The following is a 21631-nucleotide window of genomic DNA, read 5'->3' on the forward strand; positions in this document are numbered from 1 at the left end:
CATGGTGTATATTGTCGAATATGGATACCGTAAAGGCGCCTCTTCGTTCACATGGGTGAGCGCAACGTACTATGATGACAATGGATCCGGGAGAAACGGTGTACACTACACAAATGCACCTATGGTGCATCGTACAATGATCATCACGGCCATGATCGACGATGACCACAGGAAACAATGGCAACACACTAGGACACTACGCGATACAGGGTTTGAAATATAGAATATCTCGGGATACAGCAACTGCAGCGAGGGAGTGAGACGCTGAACGAGTAAATTCTAAACTGTAGAATCTAATCTATCGGTCCTTCAAAGCGAAGCAAGCATATATAAAACCACGTATGGCAAGATAAACACCGAAATTAGCATTACTGGCAAGATGTATCAAAACCAGAAATTTTTGAAGCTCAGAAGAGGACATGCAACGAACGATGGCCGCATAAATGCGAATACAAAGACTCAAACATTAAAAGATCCAAACATTACCCGATCATCCAATCGCATCAGTAGTCTAGGAGTGCGGAAGCACCAGTCTCGCTCGAGATGTAGATCACCTCGTGGTTGTCGGAGAAACCATTGAAGCGAGTGGCGCTGCACTTGGTGTAGGCGCCCATGTCCTCGAAGTAGAGCCAGTCACCGGTGTTGAGCAGACCTGGAAGGTCGATGCGCTCGGTGATCACATCGATGCCGTCGCAAGTCGGTCCCCAGATGGAGTACGAGATGGACTCCGAAGTCGCAGAATTCGAAGCTTGGTCGGCGGACAGCAGGACTTGGGCTACGGGGTGCTGGTGGTCGAAGATGATGTTCGAGAAGTTGCCGTACACGCCGTCATTCAGGTAGAGCATGTATGCGTCGCGCGAGGGGTCCGCGGGGTCGGGAACGTCGCGGCGAGCGATGACGTTCGCTGCCAGGGTGAAGGCGCTGGCAACGTAGTAGCGGCCCGGCTCGGCGATGATACGGATGTTAGGCGGGAAGTACATTTCCAGGGCATCGCTCAGGATACCCGAGAATTTCTCGAAGGTGTCACCAGAAAAGCCGCCGCCGACGTCGAGGGTGTGCATCTCGTGGCCGATGGCAGAGGCTTGATCGAAGACCAAACGAGCGTCTTCGACGGCCTTGAGGAAAGCACGGGGATCCTCAGCGCCGGATCCAACGTGGAAGCTGACACCGACGACCTTCAGCTCGAGCTGGTGAGCAAGCTCCAGGAGCTGCTGGGCGACATCCATGGATGCGCCGAACTTCATGCTTAGGCGGCACAAGCTAGTCGAGTCATCCGTCAGGATACGAAGGTACAGCTCGGCTTCGGGGAAAGTCGCCTTGATCTTGTACAGCTCGTCGGCATTGTCAAAAGTCATTTGCTTGACACCGACCTCCTTAGCATAGCGCAGGTAAGACTTGGTCTTGCAGGGCTGCGCATAAATGATGCGGCTGGGATCGATGCCCGTCTGAAGAGCCAGATCAATCTCCGCCTTGGAAGCACAGTCGAACCCATTGCCTAGCTGGGCCATGAGGCGAAGGACCTCGGGGTCGGGGTTACACTTGACAGCTGTGGGAGCATTAGATAGAAGTCCAAACGACTCATCTGCAGTTAGAAACATACCGTAGAATGGCTTGACGCGACCCAAGTTCATCTTCCAGCGCATGTGCTGGCGGTAGACTTCGCCCATATCCGCAACGTAAAACGCATCCTCCTCACCGGGACCACAGTGGTCCACATCCACATCCGCGGCGCGCTTCTTCAGAATTTCCAGGACCCGGTCCTTGGCAGTCAACCGAGATTGCAACAAATCGTCCCCGCCATGATTGACGAGGCTGGAGTGGTCACGACTAATGCCGTTTTTGATCGTGCATACTTCGGCAGGGGGAGTACACGCAGTCGGTGCCATAACCGTGCAGCTGCGACTCAGCACGGATTTTTTTTTTCTTAGAAAAAAAGGGTGTAAAAAGATTGAACGACGCGACTGCGTGTTTTAGGGAGGACGAAAAGTGTCGCAACCGTAGTTGACTGGACCAAGCCTCCTAGACCCTTCCTCCTTAAGAGGAAGAACCTTCGAAGAAGTCCTATGCGGCAGCTCAAGGAATGAGGGAATAATCTGAGAGGGCGTCAATGGGGCGAAAAAAGGCGCACCAGACGGAAGCTCAGAGAAGGACAGCAGGAGGTGGAATGTTGTTAAGAGTGTCGCGGAGACGTCGAGTGGAGACAATTTGGCTGAGAAGCAAGAGGGAGGCTGCGGGAGCCGTGGTGACCGCGGGGTGCCTTTGGACGCGAAACCAAAGGCAGGGTCGAACTGGGAAAGATTGGCAAAGCTAGAGCCAACGGGGAGATGGTTAGTCGCCGCAATTGCAGTCTCCGGAGTATGAGTGAAAAAGTGAACGTGTGAGAGGGGGGGGGAAGTTGGGCTTCAGAGTTTTAAATTTGGGGGGAGTCGGGGCTGGGTTTAGGGCACGCCGTTTGGCCGTGGGAAAAAGACGCACGGCCACCACCACACGGTGAGCCGAGCGAGGGCTGGAGCTGCGGATGCATCCAACGAGGCCGGGGCAACCAAAAAAGAAAGCACTCACCTGGACGAGCCACACAAAGCAGACAAGCAGTGGTGAAAGAGGGAAGAAGGTCCGGGGAAAAAAAAGAGGTTGCCGCGCTGACGGGGCCAGTCACTCACCGCCCGCAAAAAACCTTGGAAGCGGGCAAACCGCTCGAGTGGGTTTAGCACCTGCTTGCCAGCTACTGGCTAGTACTACTCTAGCAGTACCCTAGGGTACGGAGGGTACGGTACTAGCACGAGAAAGTACTTCCCGGGCTTAGGGTCACGACTATGCGCGATTTCTACGTTCTAGGCGTGGCTGCGAGGTATTTTTGGACTTGATATGTTTCCTGGCTTTCCACCCTTCCCCCTCTCCTTCACGGCTGCAGCATGCAAGATGGGCAATAGCCCCTGCGGATCGCCGATGTGCTGTTCGGGATTGCTAAATTCAATTCTCTCAAGATGCGGTGTAACGAGTGTTGGTAGTACAAGGGGGTGCTCGCCTAGGAGCTGGTGGCGCAGGTCCCCACATGTGAAAGGATCGAGTATGCGAGGATCCCGTCACAGCGGGCGTGTCATAAGCAGGGTGGGAGCTGCGCGTCGAGTACTTGAGTACCGCATCATGCAGCGGTGCCGGAATCAATAACCTCACCATACATCGTCTCTTGGAGTATATGCCGGCTGTAGCAACTTGAAGCTATAGGGTACGGTATGGTACGGTAAGGTAAAATTCGTCCGGCGGCCAGCTGGAAACGCCCCGCGATGACGCAGAGGGCACGGGCCATCTATCGTGTACGGTACGCAAGGTACCTTCCAGTCGAAAATCAGAGGGCCTCTTGCGCCCGCCGGTAGCAGTACATCTCGATCTCGTCCGTCTGGGCGTTTTGGGCCGGCAGCGCAACCTTGGCATGCATGCCCTCGAAGCCTGCACTCTGCATCAGATCGAAGAACACGGCTTCACTCTCGTGTCGCCGCTTCAGAGCCACCAGAACCAGCGCCTCCGGGGAGCTCCGGACCAATGCCTGCATGCAGGAAACCAGGGCTGGCTGACTGTCCGAATTGTACGTGCAGTCGGAGACCAGGATCAGGTCCAGAGCTTGATTGCACAGCTCTGCTGGGGGCTCGTTCCAGTCCAGCGACTGGTATCGCGCGCCTGAGTTGGCCTTGGGCTTAGACTGGTTCACGTTGCGAGTAATGATTTCTTCCGCTTCAGGCATGTCGGTCAAGAGCACATTGCAGTTCTCGACCATCGTCGTCAAGCCAATGCCGACCATCCCACAACCGCTTCCCAGCTCCACGATTTGGAGAGGTCCACTCCGGGGGCTGGTGAGAAGCTGGTTGAGGGCCGGCATACCCACGTCGATACCTTTCGTCACGTCGTGGAGGAACATGATGGACGCAAGTGCCGCATCCCTGGGTTGATCGTGATGTGATTAGTAGACAAACTTGGGCAGTGCAATCACACTCATGCCGGTATCAGTACAGGTCGTAGGCTTACCAGAGATGTCGAGCAATACTGTTGCCTGTCTCTTCCCAGATCTTGAATCGCTCGTTGGGCTCGTCGCCCACATAGAATTGGCGCTCGACCAGCTTTTCAGCAGGCTCTTTTTTCGAAAACGGTGCGCTGAATGCCGCTACTACTAGCGGAGCCTCGCCAGTCTTCAATCGATCCTTGGAGATGTCCAGAGCTTGGGCCTTGAAATTGAACTGGCCGTCACCCACCATGGACGCCGAGAAGGGGCCCATTTCGATGGGCACTTGGCGATCAGTTGGTCCCCATTCGTCCAATTGCTGAGCTTTGATCTGGAGTTGAGGGTGTGTCACACATGTGAAGCATAGTGTAACACCTAGGTCGTCGGCCATAAACTGGTCGCCCAGGTCATTGGTGATGGTAATGAGGCTTTGGATATAGTATTGCATGCCCTTTGCTTTTCTCTTCTTCACCCAGATCGGGGGCTTGAGAAAGCGAATGTAGTAAACCATCTTGTTGGGGAGATTGTGAATCCTCCGAGAATCACTAAGCTTTCAGTTTGGGGTGGACCGTGTTGCCAAAACCTCCCCGCGGCACGTGTGAGCCAGCGGCCATCCCGCGGATTGGATTCGGTCACGTGTTATCTGGCTTTATGAACTGAGATGTTGATCTCTCAATTCAAACCCTTCATCACTGTTGCTTTGTGGGAAACATGCCTGTACTTTGGTGTTTGACTACTTAGGTAGCTACTAATAGTGTCCATGCGTCAGTGGGACTGTCTCGAGTCCTCCGCTCCGTCTGAAGTGCTGAATATATCATAATGTGTGAGACAACATCTGGACTGATACCATATCAGTACAGTTTTCCATCGTCAAAAATGCCTCGAAACAGACATATCTCTTTAGAGATCTTAAAAAGCTCGTCTAACAGACAATTTTCAAAAGTCTCACCCAGGAAGACCGCTTCCGCTCAGCCGTCTCTTCCTCAATCATATAATTCGCATCCAAAAAGCGACGGCCAGTCACCAAATCCATCTCATGCGCACGAACAACCCTCGTCCCATACCAAAACTTATAAGAAACATAGAGAAAAATCACAACCGGAGCCGCAAGGTAATACGAGAAAAAAGTACTCGCCCTCGAGCTGGGAGTCATAGCCCCGTACCCAGAAGGCCAGGCAGCAGTCCAAAACTGCGCAAGCATCACGAGACAGTTGAAGCCGAAGCCAATCCAGGATCCAATAAGATCCGGCTGTGAGCGAAACGGAAGTTCATCAAGGCTTCGACCTTGTACTAAAAGCAAATAATCTTTTTATTCTATATTGAGTTAAACCTAAAACAGTTCCAATTATTAAAGATAATAATGAACTAACTAATAAACTAATAGTTCAATTATATTCAGTTGTAACATATATACTATTAAAGCAAATAATCTTTTTATTCTATATTGAGTTAAACCTAAAACAGTTCCAATTATTAAAGATAATAATGAACTAACTAAATGAGAAATTGTACTAAAAGCAAATAATCTTTTTATTCTATATTGAGTTAAACCTAAAACAGTTCCAATTATTAAAGATAATAATGAACTAACTAATAAACTAATAGTTCAATTATATTCAGTTGTAACATATATACTATTAAAGCAAATAATCTTTTTATTCTATATTGAGTTAAACCTAAAACAGTTCCAACTTTCCATGCGCGTCGAAAGCGAACGTGGCAGAGACAGATGGAGCCCCAGACGAAAATCTCGCCTAGTCCGACGATTGCCATTAGCCATTCGAAGACGACGGTTTGTTTGTCTGATGCGGCGAGGAAGCAGAGTAGGCCGAAGATGGATGTTACGGCGATAGCGAGGATCGGTCGTCCTTTTCGGTCGATGTATGCGAGGAATCGGGGGGCTTGGCCTTGTTCGGCGAGGGCGGACATCGTGCGGGATGCGCCGTATATGGAGGAATTTCCAACTGATAGAACGGCTACCATGATCACGACGTTGACGATGGATGGTAGACCCGAGATTCCTGGACTGGTGTTAGAGAGACGCGTTTGAGGTCGAAGTGGAGTATACATACCAGCATCCTCAATGGCAATGACAAATGGTGATGCATGGGCGTCTGCGCTGGACGATCCTGTAACAAGTCTTGAGTCTGTGTATGGGACTAGTAGTCCAACGACGATAAGCGACACGACGAAGAAGATCAAAATCCTCCAGAAGACCTGTTTGGTGGCCGTTGGGAGAGTTCTGTGGGGATTTTCCGTCTCCGCAGCGGTCAGGCCGACGAGCTCAGTCCCTGCAAATGCAAATGCAGCCGTAACAAAAACATTGCATAGACCTTTGAACCCATCATTAAAAGCACCGGGATCATGCCAGTATTTCCCGCCGATATATTCGCCCTCAGGGCCACCTCCACAATTGAGGATAATCCCCAGTATACTAGCTCTACAGTTAGCAAAGCGACCAGAGAGCCTCAGCCAGAGCGCGATTACTCACATAAACCCAACAATAGCAATGATTTTGATTATCGACAAGACAAACTCCGCCTCACCATACCATCTCACATCAAAAAGATTGACCCCAACAATAGCCGCCCAGAAGAGAGCAGCCCAAGCGGCATTCGAGACCCCGGGATTCCAATAATCAACCGTGATAGACGCAGCAACAATCTCCAGAGGCAACGTGACCAGCCAGGAAAATGTATACATCCAGCCCATCGCGAATCCCCAAGCGGGATCGAGGAATCGCGTTGCGTAGTGCGCAAACGAGCCGCTCACGGGGAATATCACGGCCATCTCGCCGAGTGCGTGCATCATGCAGTAAAGCATGCATCCGATTAAGAGGTATGCGATGAGTACGGAAGCCGGTCCTCCTGCTGCGAGGACGCTACCTGATCCGACGAATAGACCGGTGCCTGGTTCTGTTAGTGGGCGCTCGTCTGGGGATTCCTGCGAACGCACCGATTGAGCCGCCGATTGCGATCATCTGGACGTGTCGGGCTTTTAGACGGCGCTGTAGAGGTGGCTCTGGGACGTGTCCGGAGCCATTTTCGAGATCGGTCGCGTTTTGGTCGTTGTTGTGACTTTTGTGAAATGATTGGGGGTCTCGTTTGAAGCTGTCGATTAGTCGTCGTCCGATTTGGGACCGGAATGAGGATGAGTAGCCCACGGCTGGAGAGATGATTTCGTCTGGTGTATTCGGCTCATGTTTTTGGGTTTCGTCTGCCATTTTAGACTGATATTATGTGTTGTACAGACCATGCAAGAGATAAGACAGGATGCAGGAAATGGAGTTTAGAGTAGGTGAATTGCTGGCTATCTAATAAATGCCGATGGCTAGCACTGGATGCTGATGAGTTAGGCATTATATTACGCAACGTATCGGCAATGGGTCTATCTATGATCTACCCCGCATTTTCAAAAATGGCAGTTATGAACTTGGGATTAGTACTCCGCATCGCGACGCTCTAGCGACTAGACTACGACTACTAGTAGTAGATCTCGCCAAATTATACCCGGGTGAGGCTTGTGCCCCTCGGAAAGCTTACGATTAGACGATTTACGACTAGATTTTCAAACCATTCTACAAAATTGTGATTCAAAATTTACGTTTATTTGTTCTTTCAGTATGGTATGAAGTCAAGCCCCTCTGCCTTGTCCACTTCAGCCTTACAACTCCGGAGGGAACCCAGAAGAAGACTACTGGAGTTGTCGAGATCTTCCCATCGTTGCTCGAGTATTTCCAATGCCCTAAGAATGTTGCGAATGTGAAGGTTGAAGTAAAGCTCTTGAAGAAGCTCTCTGACCAGCTGCCTGTCTTGTCCCATGGCCTCGCAGCTAAGAATCGAGTCGTCAGCACTTCATAATCAAGGGAAGTCACTCGCAAGGATTCCACTTACCCTGCAGTATAAATCGGGGTGGTAAGCAGTATCCACGGAGAAAGTGTCGTGACGGGAATAATTGAAGATACAGAGTCCAAAATTGCTCTTACGCAGCATTGAACCACTGGACTCAACGTGGGAAGTCCTTTCACTCGCTTGTAAAGGTGTAACAGACTTGAGTATTGGTATGCAGTATTAGAAGCCTGAAACTGGCGAGTCGTCTCTGGGCTCAGGGAAACGTGGTCCGGAAGTTTGAGCCCCCTATCCTTATCACGAGCTATCATGCGCTTAATCGAGCATTCAAGTATATTGGCTTTTTCCTGTCTTTGAAAGTCGTCTATCGGAATATCAAAACCATCACCGCTCTCACTAGATGCCTCTTGATGCACCATAGAGCCAATCTCCATTAGCATCGGGTTAAGATCCGAGGAGTATCCGGTGTACGTGTCGAAAAAGTAACTTTCGTTGCATTCTTGGGCCGTCGACTCCGAAGAGGTTAGAGCAGACAGGGTACCGATGTCGGTAACAGCCGATAGTGCCTGTATTGACCAGAACCACCGGGACCAGAGCCAGAAGCTGTACTCTGATTCATCTAGGTCTCTCCTCGATGCAAGTTGAGCAAACATGGCCCCTGCTCCGTTCACATGAACTCTCCACGAGGAATTGGCCCGCCCGGAGAATATCTCGCAATGGCATAACGTCCGGATGGTATGGAGGAGAGGCTGGACGGGGTAACCCGGTATCTCAAGGTCTCGACGAAGACACCGCATGCTAGAGGCGATCAGGCTGGCGACGAGGTCTTCCGGTAGAAATCGGTTCGGGAGTTCGTTCAGCAATGTGTAGCGGTGCAGAGACGAGAATGCCATAGTTGCGTACAATAACGACTCGGATTGGTGGGTCATGGGCAAAATGGTTCGACATATTTGATCTCGAATATAGGCAGAGCTTGAGATTTTGGATGCCTCGGTGATGAAGTGGTGAAGAAGCAGTCTGCTTGTGGAGTTCAGGACTGACGAAGGTTGCGACAAGTGGATAGATAGTGTTGGTAGCCGTGGGCTTTTCAAGTCTTGATTATGCGGATGTCTGGTATTGTGCCTGGAGAGCTCGCCTCTGCTATCTTGTGGATTGGAGTTCCAGACCTGTACCTCCTCTTGCCGAGCGGTCTTTGGTTTTCGGGGAACGCGGCCATTCCATTTCAGCGTCAGTTTGTATTCACATGTTTCCCCGGCATCTGAACAGCGCCCACAACTGGGCTTCCGCTCATCGCATTTCTGCCTTCGTCGCTTGCATCGAACACATCCATGACACGATCGCTTGGTTATGGTAGTCATTGTAAGAAGGAATGCTTTTAGGACCAGTCAGGGCACTAACTGCCCCACACACCCCGCGCTTGTCCACGAAGCAGGATCTGGCGATAGCGAATTATGCGCCTAAGCAACGAAGCAAGGCCCAGAGTTTGTAAGAGATTTGGCATCGGAGAGACCGCAGGCTCATGTTTGACAGCGTCAAAAATATCGCTCTGGCCTGCCAGACGGGGTTAGAAGAAGAGTTGGCGATATCGGTAGTCGGCAGTTCCTGCGTCTCCTCGACTTCCCAGATTCGGCCTAGCGCTATCTGTGCATGCGGAGTCGCCCGCCAACATCCACCTTTTCGAATGCGCGGCATGGGAGCCGCTTGCTCCTCGGAAAAAGCCCCCACTGGTCATTCGCCTGCTGGGTTATCGGCGTGCCTCATGGCTATCTCCTTCACTTACCATACACAGTCTGATTGTTGATCGATGGGTCTTTGAATGCCATCTCCATTTTCATGCCCAGCCTACCATCACTCTGCGGTCCACATTCCCACGTGTATAAGAATGGGAACGCCCTGTTCCTAGGTGTTCGCTGCGCTCGTGATACTTCATGCTCTTACAAAGGCTTCCCGACACGATGTACACTTTTTACCTACTTCTGTTTGCATGGCTTGCCTATGTTCTCTCGGTGACAATCCGAGCTATTCGAACCAAGGTCCCCGGGCCGTGGTATACAAACCTCACAAGCTTTGTGCTGAAGTACTTCGAGTTCCAGGGGAAGCGAAGAGTCTGGATCCACAAGCTTCATGAGACATATGGCCCGGTGGTCCGTCTGGCTCCCAATGAAGTCGCTTTTGCGAATCTGGAAGGAATGAAAGAGATCTACCAGAGTGGTGGTAGCGGCTACGACAAGACGGAATTCTACAATCTATTCAAACAGTATGGTCGACGGTGAGTATTGAGTATTCAGAGAACAACCACACGCATTTGCACAGACAAGGGACTGATGATATCCAGTCCCATGTTCGCACTGATGAACAAGAATGAAGTACGTCACTTTATAGAGTTGATTGACAAGACGAATGCTAACAAAATAAGCATTCACAACGAAGAAAGCTCTTCGCGGAGAGATATGCAATGACCAATATTATGTCGTCTTCGATCATGCATGGCATCCAGCAGAATGCGGAAAAGGTTGTTCAAAAATGCCTCAAATCTACTGGTAGCTATCTGGACACTTATGTATGGGACTCTGAGCTGTTTGGAGCGTTTGACTCTAATTGGTGTCTTCTCAGACCGTCCTTCATTGTTATGCACTTGACTGTGCCTCGCATGCCCTATTCAATCCAGCTGGCACAAAGTCCCTCGATGAGAAAGAGGATTATGTGCTGATGGAAGACCTTTCATACGACAACCGGCTCCGGAGTAAGTAATATTAATATCAACACATCAGGTCTTAGTGGCTGAGACATTCCTACAGGCAGACTAGTTCAGCATCATTGGCCCGCCCTGGCATCTATCAGGTATTGCTTCACTCCGAAGCCCATGATGTCCCTATCGCACAAGTTCGTCCTGGATAGGGTATCCCACTCCAAGACCGAAGACTCTTCTTTACTATACAAACTACGAAGCAAGTCCGAGAATCTCGAAAAGGTGCAGATGGCTGCGGAGTGCATGGATCACTTGGCAGCTGGTATTGACACAACAGGAGATGCCCTTTGCTTCCTCATGTATGAGCTTTCACTTCCGCGATCGCAGGAAATCCAACAATGTCTCCGGCAGGAAATCATGCAGAACCCTGGTGCTAGGCTTGATGACTTGCCGTACATGGATGCAGTAATCAAGGAAGGATTGAGGCTCTTCCCGCCCATTCCGATGAGCCTTCCCAGATATGTGCCTCGAGAGGGCCGGACCATCAGCGGCTATCAGCTACCGGGAAGCTCGATCGTCAGTTGCCAAGCGTATTCGATGCATCTGATGGACGACACTGTATTTCCTAGTCCGTCCAAATTCATTCCCGAAAGATGGCTTGAGAAGGATGGCGAGTTGGAGAGAAACAGACTTTTCTTTGCATTTGCTGCGGGCGGAAGAGGATGTATCGGGAAAAAGTGAGTGTCTTCATAATCCAAAAAAAAAAATGTGTCGATGATACTAATTAATTCTAGTCTTGCTCTGGTCGAGATGAAGACGCTCCTTCGAAGAATTTATGGAAGATTTGAGACTGAGGTGGCGCTTGAAATGAAGAGTGATATGTCCATCGACGATCAGATTATCGCTTCACGACCGAAGGATCAGAAGTGCCTCCTTACTTTCCGAGAAGTGACACACTAATCTTCGCGCCCTTGCATTCACATGTTCTTATTTCAAGTAGTGCTTGATGATACAATTACTCTTTTTGCTAGAAAAGAATTGAAAAATAAAATTTTACATCCATTGCCTTATGACTTTACCATCAGTTGTCCTTCGAAAGTCTGCCTGAACGCTGAGGCCATAATGCCACTATTCCCCTTTCGGAAGCACCCACTTACCCCGGTTTCACGTGTCTGCTGACTAACCGAATGACATCGTCGCATTCCCCGATGCTCCGTCGTCAACTTCACCAGACGACGCGGCGATGAAGTGATCGTCGCTATCCCCGATTCGATACCTGCTCATCTTTGACGCGTTGCAAAATGATGCGACCGCGCGATCCGCGCTTCCGGCAGAGGATCAATCAGCTCTCCCACAACCTCGAGACCGCGAACGAGACCGCCCAGGAAGGGCTCTACACCTTTTCGCAGAACTACCTCACCCCCTGCTTAGCCGCGGTCGGGACTTGCGTGCAAGCATGTACAGATCCGTGCCTTCCGAGCCGAGAAGATCATCTCAGACGTCGGCGGCGCGGGCGTGCCGAAGCAAACTTTGATTTCTACGATGATTGGGATAATGAGGAAGCCGACGAAACACTGCTGGGTTGGGGCACGGGTGAGCTTGACCGGTTGCTGGCTGGTAGCGGTCTGACGAGGGGAGGTGCTGAGCAGCCGCGTCGCCCTAGACGCATGAGCTATGGGACACGTCACACAAGGCGCAGGAGTGCAGTGCATATTCCTGATAATCACAGCGACCCGACAGTAATTCCGAGTTCGTCATTGATCGGGTTTCTTGAACGGTTCCCCTGGAGATTTGGCGCAAAGGGTGTAAAGTATCGACCGTCAGCGGCGGACTTGCAAGAACACCCTGGTAGTCTGAGGCGGTATAATCAAGATGAGAACGAGCCTTTGATGGAAGCTACAGACGATGGTGGGGGCCGGGTATCTTACGCCGATCATGGGAGGAACCGAAGTTTAACACAGTCGTCGAAAGGAACATCAAACTCCCTGAGTTCTCGCGGCGATCTATTTCCAAGTGACGACGAGGAAGATGCGGTTCCGCTGGACGATGAATTCGCACTTGCCTTTGGCCGTCGGGGAACCGGTCTGGAATCGGATGATCAGTCTGGTATAAAATCGGAGATGTTCAGATCGGCGTCCGGAACGTCTAGCCTTGCGGATGCATCTTCAAGACAGTCAAAGAAGATCAAGAAACAACGATCATCGACGAGATCACGGATGAGCCCAGAACCTGGCGTTACTCACAATGTTGACACGCTTTCCATGGCTGATATCAAAATGGAGGAGGAACGGGCCAGGTTGGAAGAAGAGGCAGCAATCGAGCGAAAACGCTCGGCTGCCCATGAGCTGGCTTTAAAACGTGGTCTAGAGCCGAGTGATACAGATCCGGTATGTTGTTTCCCATGCCATGATGTGGTGAATTACTCGGTTCCTAAATCGCTTCCCTCTTAGTCTGCCCCGACCTCTTATCCCCCAGAGCAAGCATCTGGGATTATTGCAAGTCCCCCTGATGCGCAAGTTTACGAAGTATACATTCCCAAACGTCGTCCTAGAGAAACAAGCGAGTCCTCGGCTCGCCGGTCGTTGGGTGACCAAACCGAGCCATTCCCGCCATTCCCACAACCAACATCGTCGACGACGGCAGGATCTCCAGGCGTCGCGGGTGCGTCGCCTCGATCTGACTCCATAGATCTTTCAGCTGCTACATCGGCTCCGAGGAATAAGTCGCATCTGGATGGCGGAGATACGCCGCAGTAAACCTTGGCTCAACTGCATGACGTCTTTCAACGACCCTTGGCCTTGCCATATTGGCTGTACGATATGATGACTCTTTTGCTTTCTCTGTACTTTATACCCCCGTCGATAATGATTAAATAAAATCGACCACGGTCGCTTTCAAAGCGAACTGCATTTTACATTGTGGCTTTTCCAATTAACCATCCCGCGTCTGCCGGAAAACAAGTGGTTCTCCTAGTTGGTAAAAAATTACTAACATTGCTCTTTTGCGCTAGATTAATTTGCGGCCCCGCAGAACTAGTCGATATACGACGAGGTATCCACACCCCGCTACGGAGCGTCGTCAGCACTCGACTGCCGGTTCCGCAGACATGCGAGTTTCAACACAGGAATGAACCTTTCCCCGTATTCTCAGATAACTTTGAACACTGAGTCACTATCAACCCAAGGCTGCTAGTCAACAGCTCCAGTCCTCCCGTCCACACTCCCGTCACCAACGTCTATCGGCTGCGTCATGGCGAAAGCCGAGAACGATCTCCAGAGCATGCTCTCTAACGGCATGAATCCCAAAGAGCTCCCGTGGTACGAGCCCAGTCTAGATGAGGTCCCGGAGCCGGCGAAGACTCTTCTGGAGAAGTATAGCAAGATCCCGTCGGACCTGGTACTGCAGCATGTGATGGATGTGGTAAGTCACCTCATGGCCTTCGCACTGGGATCATGCAGAACTGATATCCTTGTCCCAGAGAGAGCGCGCCTTCTCGGTTGTGAGTCAACGGTTCTATATGGCGCATGGGCTGGTTTCGACTCGCTGTCGATTACTCTAAGCCAAATTTGCACCTACCCGGAGAGTGAGAACTAACACCAACCAGTTCCCCTATCCTTGCATTGGGTCATTTCGCTTCCTCGACTTGAGTATTCCTCAATCGCCCGTCTATTCCGAGGTTCTCCAGCGACTCAAGTCCGGTGAGAAATTACTCGATGTCGGATGTGCGGTTGGGCAAGAGCTTCGTCAGCTGGTACGTACCACTTTCTTCCCATCAGGAAGAAGAGAGCAGAAAGATATATCGAGTACAAAGAGCGGAACTAATGCATGCAAGGTATTTGATGGCGTTGCTTCCGAAAATATATACGCCTCCGACATGCGTCGAGACTTCTTCGACATCGGCTACGACCTATTCGCCGACAGAAATACCCTCAAATCCGAATTCATCATGGCTGATATCTTCGACGATAACTCAGATCTCGTAAAGAAGCTCACCGGTTCAGTCAATATAGTCAACGCAGCTTCTTTTTTCCACCTTTTCTCCTGGGATCAGCAGGTCCAGGCTATCAAGCGAGTTATCACCTTGCTTCGACCCGAGCCTGGGTCTCTGCTCATCGGTCGACAGGCTGGTCGCGAGGACCCTCATGACCCTGATGATAAGGAGAACTCACCGAGTCATTTTAGACATGATTCTTCTACTTGGAAGAAGCTTTGGGATCAGGTTCGGCGAGAAACGGGCACGAAGTGGCAGGTTGAGACTTGGAAGGAGGAGTGGGCTGATGTTGATCAGGTCATGGCGAAGTATCATGTCGGTGTGCAGACTTATAAGCTTCGATTTGTGTCTAGGAGGATTTGAGGCTTTTTCGCTTGTTATTTAGACGTGGTCTTGAACACAACTGCATCATACTGCTGACTAGAATCATTCTGAGTTGTGCAATTGACAAAATATCCGAACATCTTTCAAAATTCACTCCGTAGGTGGTAAACGCAACCCATGGTTTTCAAGAAACTCTTCAAACCACTAAACTTCAAACCACTCACATTCAATTTCATATATCTTTACAGATACCTGAAGTTGCTCCAAAAGTTCCGACCGTCAGTATGATCGGGCATGTGCTTGCGTAGGAGTGCTTTCCATTCCTTATCTTCTTGACAGTACGCAAGTGATGGGCACGCAGACTCCCACCAAACAGGGTAGAAGCCCGAAGCCTCCCAGTCCAGAATCCCTGTCACGTTGCCATTTCCACTATGATGTTGACATTGGTAAGGTCGCGTGGGTGAATGTGTTGAGAGTGGCTGTTGGCATTTGGGCACGTAGTTTGGAACGGATCTCTTCTGGAACATCAGACAAACACTGAGATATCTCGTTCCATAACTCGTCATCGGATGTCAATGGCCCATTTCCCTCTCCAAATTCGCCTCCGAACAGGAATACACTGTACAGAGGTTTCCCGTCAAGAATTTCCATTTGACTTAATTGGATCCCACGGAGCTGCATCAGATAATCGGCAGTTTGTTTGGCAATATTCTCCTTCTCGGCTTCCGACAACGAAAAACAAGCTTCATTTAGGGGTTTGCCGGGGATTCGTATGGTGAGGAGAAAGTAAGAGCCATTGTCTTCTTCCCACAAATCGACGATCTGAGGTGTCGGTATTGAGGTATTTTCCGATAGGAACTGGTAATTCCTGTACTCGAAATTTGACGACTTCGCGGATCTTTATTTCAGGATCCGACGTGAGCCCAATGACCACACTCCTCGGTCGCTTGCTTCGTAGAATATTTTGATGTGGCTGTTGTAATGGCAGTGTTTCTTGCGTTCCGGTGACCAACTACACGCTGAGCAGGTATTTTCGGCGGCCATCAGAGACAAACGATAAGTGCTGGGAAATTTTGAAATGACTTTGAAGTGAGGCAGGAGTTCTGGGTGTTATGCCTGGAAAGCGGTGGCAGGGTCAAGGATGTCAAGCCCAATGGCGGTTCATTGGGGGAAAAAAAAAAAAATTCGAGCTTAAAAGGCAATATGGAAAGGAACCGACAGATAGTAAGGCTTTTTCGTGCTCGAAGGAATTGGCATACCTCAATAATGAATTCATCCAAGAGGCTCTTAAGAAGGTTTTGTCTGACAACGAATGAAGATTTTCGAACTTGTAAAATCGTTGAATAAACAAGTTAACAATCGACTCCAACTCCCTCCCCTAGGGACCTGGTTCATGCACTTGTATTCGCCTCCAGTCGATGGAAGGTAACATTACCCGACGCATGCCCCATAACAAGGGTGTCACCGGCTGCAATGGCACACGTTGCTCGGTAATCGTGAGGAAGTAGCAAGATTCTCTGCTTTCTACGCACAACCCAATTCTCCTCAACGAAAAAGTCATTATCGACAATCAATTCTTCAGGGTCAAATGAGAGGATGTCTAATTGGCCTATGTCTGTGATAATTTTTCTGCAGTCTTCGGAGACACCGAGGTTCGCTAGTTTGAAGAGACTTGGCGTATTTCAATCAATCACCTTCTGGTTCTTAATAGATATAGAAGTCATTTACCTCTCAATTTGACCGATTTGTGCTAAAATCTTAATCACATCTCTTTACTTACCACCACATCCATGTCATTTTCTCTAATCTCTAGATGTTAGATATTTTGCTGTTCTTAAGCGCTCCTAACTAATTTAGTTAACTAGTGAAGAGGGGAACGCTCGATGGCTGCACGCGCTGAGACGTGCGGGTCGATTCAGCAGAAAAACCACCACAAAACACACGCGTAGCAATCAGGAAACAGCGAGAAGCCCAAATGTAGGGGTCAGGTCGGGGAGGTGTAAGAAGGTGTATTCTAGAACTAGCTATCCGGCCACTGTATACTGCCGGCTATGTCACATAGTCTGGATGGCACCCCTGTAGTAGGGGAGGGGATCTCCCCACTACATACCAGCACACCCAAGTCTCTGGCTGTCCCCAGCCAGACGACATAAAAAAATCAAAATCAACACCAAAACCAAAACACAAACCGAAATGACGACCAATTCTGAATCTAGGGCGGCCAGCCCAACGGGTACAACTGTCAATCAAAAACGCAATCGAGAATGGCAAGGCGGCAAGGCAAATGACTGCGAGTATCAAAAGATGACAGTAGGGGAATGGTCGAATCAGAGATCGGTCGAGGAATTAAACATCAAAATCAAGCATCACCAACCATCAAATAGCACATCAAGATAGATCCACGTCTCTGAGTCAATATGACCACATCGACATCCTTGTGATTAATGTCGACATCGAAATCAGCTTCTCTAGCCGTCGTCGTCAAAGACTAACATCAGAACTAGAAGCAGATTCGGAATCAGAATCAGAATCAGTGGGCAGGTCACCACCAGGAAAGCAGGGCCTTGTAAGGTGTGGAGGCGGGATAGGGTGTCCACCCTCGAGAAGATGAAAATAGGAGTGTACTCCCTAAACTCGCTTTTCGGCCGAAATAATTTGAGGTGTTGAACCACCAAAGAAGCTGCCACGGCAGTCAACACTTGCCACGGCAGTGCTGAAAACATGAAGAAAATCAAAGAAAAGAAAGCATCAACGAAACGAAAGACATAAAAGAAAACCGATCAAAATAGCAAATCACGAAAGAATCAAAGGCCTCCGAGGGTGGCTGAGAGACACACCCCAGCACACCCAAGAACTTGGCCGAGGACGGCCAAGATTGAAAATCAAAGAAAATGCAATATCAAACATCAAAGAAAAACCAAACAACATCGCATCAAACATCAAATCAACAGAAATAGACAAGACAATGGAAAAGAAAGAACACTAGCAACACTAGCAACCTCAACCAGCACACCCACGAGTGTGGCTAATCTCCATCATTCACATCGTCCCCAGAGACGTCATCTTCAACGCTAGCATCGGCATGCCGCTGTCGGCTGAGATCTAGACCTCTATTGTCCATCTCAACTGTCACTGGCGGAAATGACTGTTCTCGAACGCCAGCATCACGATGTAGCCAGAATCTTTTCAAACGATCGCCATTAACGGCACGATGTCGCATTCCATCTCCAGCCGAGAATCCATGGAACATTGGCGTTCCATCTAATTCTTCTAATGCATAGGCGCCATTGCCTAGCACTTCACGTATGCGGTAAGGCCCATGCCACCGATAACGCAGCTTCTGCACGGCTGTCATATTCTCCTTCATTTGCGTGTCGTGTAAGAGCACCAGGTTTCCGACCTCCAAAGGTGAAGATCGGACACTTTTCTGGCTATCAAAATAGGCCTTATTGTTCTCTCGCATCCTCTCATATCGGTGAATGGCCTCTTCCACATCGGCATCTCGCTGTAAGATCTGGCGTCCTCGGAGACTAATCAAATCTTCCCGTGTTGTGATCGTCTCCCATGGTAATGTAGACCATGTAGGCACTTCTGCCTCAAGTGGCAGAATGGCATCCCTTCCAAATAGAAATCGAAATGGTGTCATACCAGTAGTGGCACACACTGTCATACGATCAGCTAATAGCGCAGCATAGAAACATGCTCGCCAGGAAGGTGGGGGAATGCGAACTGATCGTGAACGCTGGGAAGCTGTTGTGGTTCCAGCAGCATTTTCTGCTGAATAGCCATGTGTCATCTTCGAGATGGCATCCTTAAATGTTCGCATGCTGCGCTCAATGGCACCATTCGAACCGGCATTATAGGGTGCAATTGCCACTCTCTTGATGCCCTTAGCCTGCAGAAAAAGCTGCACTTCCGAACGAAACTCAGGGCCCTTATCCATCACGATACGAAGTGGCCATCCATAGCGGCAAATGATGTCCTGCCATATGAAATCACAAACTGCCTTGCCGGTCGCTTTCCCTTTCAGCGGCTTCGCCTCCACCCATCCACTTAACGCCTCTCTTGCCTGAACCATGCATCTGTAACCATCTTCGTCAGGCAATGCTGCAGTGTCAATGAACACCTGGTCCCACACATTCTGCACTCGATTTGGAAGTAGCGGTTCTTCCACGCGAATGGGGTTCCGAAACTGGCAATTTGGGCATCCTCGGACGTATTCAGCGACCTGGGTGTACATCCCCTCCCACCAGTATCGAATCTTCAACAGTGCATATGTCGCCTCACGACCTTTATGCCCCATTCCATCATGTGCTTCAGATACGACACGCTTTCGATCATCTTCACCATCTAGAACACGACGCAGTGGCATATTCAGGCCCTTCCCCCTATAGAAAAGGTGCTCTCCCTGAACCACGAAATTGCTGGCGTGCTTCTTGAAGTGGTTGTATTGGCGAGGGGACATGCCACTAGGCCTCCTGATCGAAACGCACCACTGCGCAATCTTTTCTGATTCATCTGAATATGAATCATCCAACATTCTCATCCTCATTTTCTCACCAACATGAACATCAACGTTCCCCACATCATCCTCAACACTGTCCATTAATTGTCCACCGATAGACGTCTCCACTGGATTCATCATCACCCTGAGGGTGCTTATTTCGGCCAAAATAAATTCATCAACATCCTCTTCGTTCTTTTGTTCGGCAATCTCCTCAGCAGAATATGGCCGTCTTGAAAGAGCATCAGCAGCGCCGTGTTTCCGGCCAGGAACATGATGGACATCGAAATCAAACAGGCGAATCCAAGCAATCCAGCTAGTCACCAATGCGCCAGGCAGGTCCGTTGCTGACCTGTTCAACTGCGCCACCAACGTCTTCGCATCAATCTCGAGAGTGAAATGGACACCATACAGCCAATGTCTGAACTTCTTCAACGCCTTCAGAACACCTCGGCACTCTCGCTTCCCCGCGTCATAAAATCTTTCAGTTTCAGACCACATGCCTGATTCATAACGTGCTGGCTTCCTAACAGCACTCCGCACTTGCATCATCACACTTCCCCATCCACTGGCTGATGAATCAACTGCCACCACTATGACTAGTGGGTCGTATTCATAATCAATTGGCAGGACAACCGGAAATGTCGACAATATCCGCTTCGTCTCATCAAATGACTGCTGCTGCTCCTTGCCCCATTGGAAATGGGCACCCGACTTCATCAGTTTATAAAGCGGGGCTATGATCATAGCGAAACCAGCGATCACAACGCGAAAGTAAACAGCGAGGCCAACGAATGACCTCACCTCTGAGACGCATGTTGGCGTTGGCCAATCAACCAACTTAGCCACCTTAATTTCATCAGGGCGACGCCCACTGGCGTCACATATCCAACCAACGACAGCAACACCTTGCATCACAAACTGCGATTTTTCGGCCGAAATAACCATCCCGGCCAACTCCAGCAGATACAGAGTATGATCAAGATTCTGGAGGTGCTCGAGCACATAGCGCCGAACGCCTGGTAGCGCCATCTCGCCATTATAGTCTGTCTTTGGCCCCTTGATACCGAAATCATCAAGATAGGCCTCAACCACTGAACCATAAATCTCTGAAAGCACGAATTGAACCACTCTCTGACACTGGGGAACCGAATTTGCGGCACCTTGCAGGATAGTGGTCGCACGGAGAAGACCGAGTGGCGTCATGATTGCTGTCAGATCCCGGCAACGCTCATCCAATGTGATCTGATCATATCCTGAAAATAGATCAACAACTGAGCAAAGCTGCATCCCTGCGAAATCTTCTGCGAATTCATCAATGTTAGGCGGCATATTCGCATCACGAATAGTGACACTATTCAATTTCATCGCCGCAATCACCAATCTGAACTTCTTCGCAGCCTTCTTTTTCACCAAGAACCATGGATTTCGATATGCGCCATGGCAAGGCTCCAAGGTGCCCTTCTTCAATCGATCTTCCAGCATCTCGATCACCGTCTTATGTAGCGCCCGTGGAACCATGAATCCTGGCTCTTGCCACGCTTCGTGCTCCACTGTCCTAATCACCTGAGGCCCATAGACCTCTTCTCGCACTCTTCCCATATGCTCCCAAGACCAGGCAAGCGCACCCTCGCGCTTGAACAACAGCTCTCGAAGCATTTCCTTCTCCTCTGGCATCAAATCCTTCCCCACAATCATAGCACCTTCTCTCTCTGGCGTCAATCTCGCACCACGCGCGAACTCCGCTATTCGAGGTTTCAGGTACTTATCAAACCTAGTCCTGACATCAGGGGCTCGAAAGCGCGTGTGGTACTTTTCCAAGCAGATCCTCTGCCAATCAGGCCTACCCTCAGGCACTGACCCATCCTTCAATGGCACATTCATCGGCAAAACCTTATCTGCCTTTCTCTTATACAGCGTGTTCAACGGAACACCAAGAGAACGCCATGATTTTGGCCGAATAAACCCATCACCATGATCATGACACGGTGGCAAAGAGTCAACATCCTTCGTGGTTGAACGATAATGCACACCCCGCATATCGCCAAACCCAACATTTCTAAGACCGTCAACATCCACAACCTTCCATTCAGGCGGAAGGTAGTGATCATCCAAATCACTCACACTTCCGGCTGACACATCTATCAGGTTCATAGGCACATGGCCAGACAGCGGTGTCGGCACCCCCATGCCTGCCCTTGCGCCCTGAATATCAGTCAACACACCGAGGTCAGAACAGTCAAAACAATCAACAGAACAATCAAAACCATCAACAGAATCG

At 49.9% G+C, this 21631-nt stretch overlaps 9 protein-coding genes across 9 annotated transcripts; 3 read left to right on the plus strand and 6 right to left on the minus strand.

Annotated features, from left to right (window-relative positions):
* Positions 1-503: 503 nt before the first annotated feature.
* Positions 504-1886, minus strand: N7532_009378 (type III PLP-dependent enzyme; the record flags this gene model as incomplete). The annotated part of the gene is made up of 2 exons (XM_056621869.1): positions 504-1546; positions 1601-1886. 2 exons carry the CDS (start codon positions 1884-1886, stop codon positions 504-506), a joined length of 1329 nt encoding a protein of 442 aa, XP_056472675.1.
* A 1460-nt stretch (positions 1887-3346) lies between these two features.
* N7532_009379 (uncharacterized protein) lies at positions 3347-4505 on the minus strand (the record flags this gene model as incomplete). The annotated part of the gene is made up of 2 exons (XM_056621870.1): positions 3347-3935; positions 4021-4505. The coding sequence occupies 2 exons, from the start codon at positions 4503-4505 to the stop codon at positions 3347-3349; spliced, it is 1074 nt and encodes a 357-aa protein (XP_056472676.1).
* A 411-nt stretch (positions 4506-4916) lies between these two features.
* Positions 4917-7217, minus strand: N7532_009380 (amino acid permease; the record flags this gene model as incomplete). Its single annotated transcript, XM_056621871.1, has 6 exons — positions 4917-5284; positions 5365-5371; positions 5630-6015; positions 6067-6428; positions 6486-6903; positions 6950-7217. 6 exons carry the CDS (start codon positions 7215-7217, stop codon positions 4917-4919), a joined length of 1809 nt encoding a protein of 602 aa, XP_056472677.1.
* Positions 7218-7611: 394 nt separating this feature from the next.
* N7532_009381 (uncharacterized protein) lies at positions 7612-8924 on the minus strand (the record flags this gene model as incomplete). Its single annotated transcript, XM_056621872.1, has 2 exons — positions 7612-7846; positions 7888-8924. Coding segments are annotated over 2 exons (1272 nt in total), but the record flags the coding sequence as incomplete, so codon positions are not given.
* Positions 8925-9797: 873 nt separating this feature from the next.
* Positions 9798-11491, plus strand: N7532_009382 (cytochrome P450; the record flags this gene model as incomplete). The annotated part of the gene is made up of 6 exons (XM_056621873.1): positions 9798-10111; positions 10178-10208; positions 10259-10402; positions 10456-10585; positions 10641-11268; positions 11326-11491. The coding sequence occupies 6 exons, from the start codon at positions 9798-9800 to the stop codon at positions 11489-11491; spliced, it is 1413 nt and encodes a 470-aa protein (XP_056472679.1).
* A 341-nt stretch (positions 11492-11832) lies between these two features.
* Positions 11833-13287, plus strand: N7532_009383 (uncharacterized protein; the record flags this gene model as incomplete). The annotated part of the gene is made up of 2 exons (XM_056621874.1): positions 11833-12918; positions 12982-13287. The coding sequence occupies 2 exons, from the start codon at positions 11833-11835 to the stop codon at positions 13285-13287; spliced, it is 1392 nt and encodes a 463-aa protein (XP_056472680.1).
* A 451-nt stretch (positions 13288-13738) lies between these two features.
* On the plus strand, positions 13739-14885 carry N7532_009384 (class I SAM-dependent methyltransferase; the record flags this gene model as incomplete). Its single annotated transcript, XM_056621875.1, has 3 exons — positions 13739-14030; positions 14092-14282; positions 14364-14885. Coding segments are annotated over 3 exons (1005 nt in total), but the record flags the coding sequence as incomplete, so codon positions are not given.
* A 203-nt stretch (positions 14886-15088) lies between these two features.
* Positions 15089-15890, minus strand: N7532_009385 (aminoglycoside phosphotransferase family protein; the record flags this gene model as incomplete). Its single annotated transcript, XM_056621876.1, is given in 3 exon segments — positions 15089-15275; positions 15289-15734; positions 15783-15890. The coding sequence occupies 3 exon segments, from the start codon at positions 15888-15890 to the stop codon at positions 15089-15091; spliced, it is 741 nt and encodes a 246-aa protein (XP_056472682.1).
* Positions 15891-17871: 1981 nt separating this feature from the next.
* Positions 17872-21540, minus strand: N7532_009386 (uncharacterized protein; the record flags this gene model as incomplete). Its single annotated transcript, XM_056621877.1, has 1 exon — positions 17872-21540. The coding sequence occupies one exon, from the start codon at positions 21538-21540 to the stop codon at positions 17872-17874; it is 3669 nt and encodes a 1222-aa protein (XP_056472683.1).
* Between the last annotated feature and the right edge of the window lie 91 nt (positions 21541-21631).

This window comes from Penicillium argentinense (assembly GCF_028826775.1).
Source record: "Penicillium argentinense strain IBT 30761 chromosome Unknown utg000009l_segment0_segment0, whole genome shotgun sequence".
NCBI lineage: Eukaryota > Fungi > Ascomycota > Eurotiomycetes > Eurotiales > Aspergillaceae > Penicillium > Penicillium argentinense.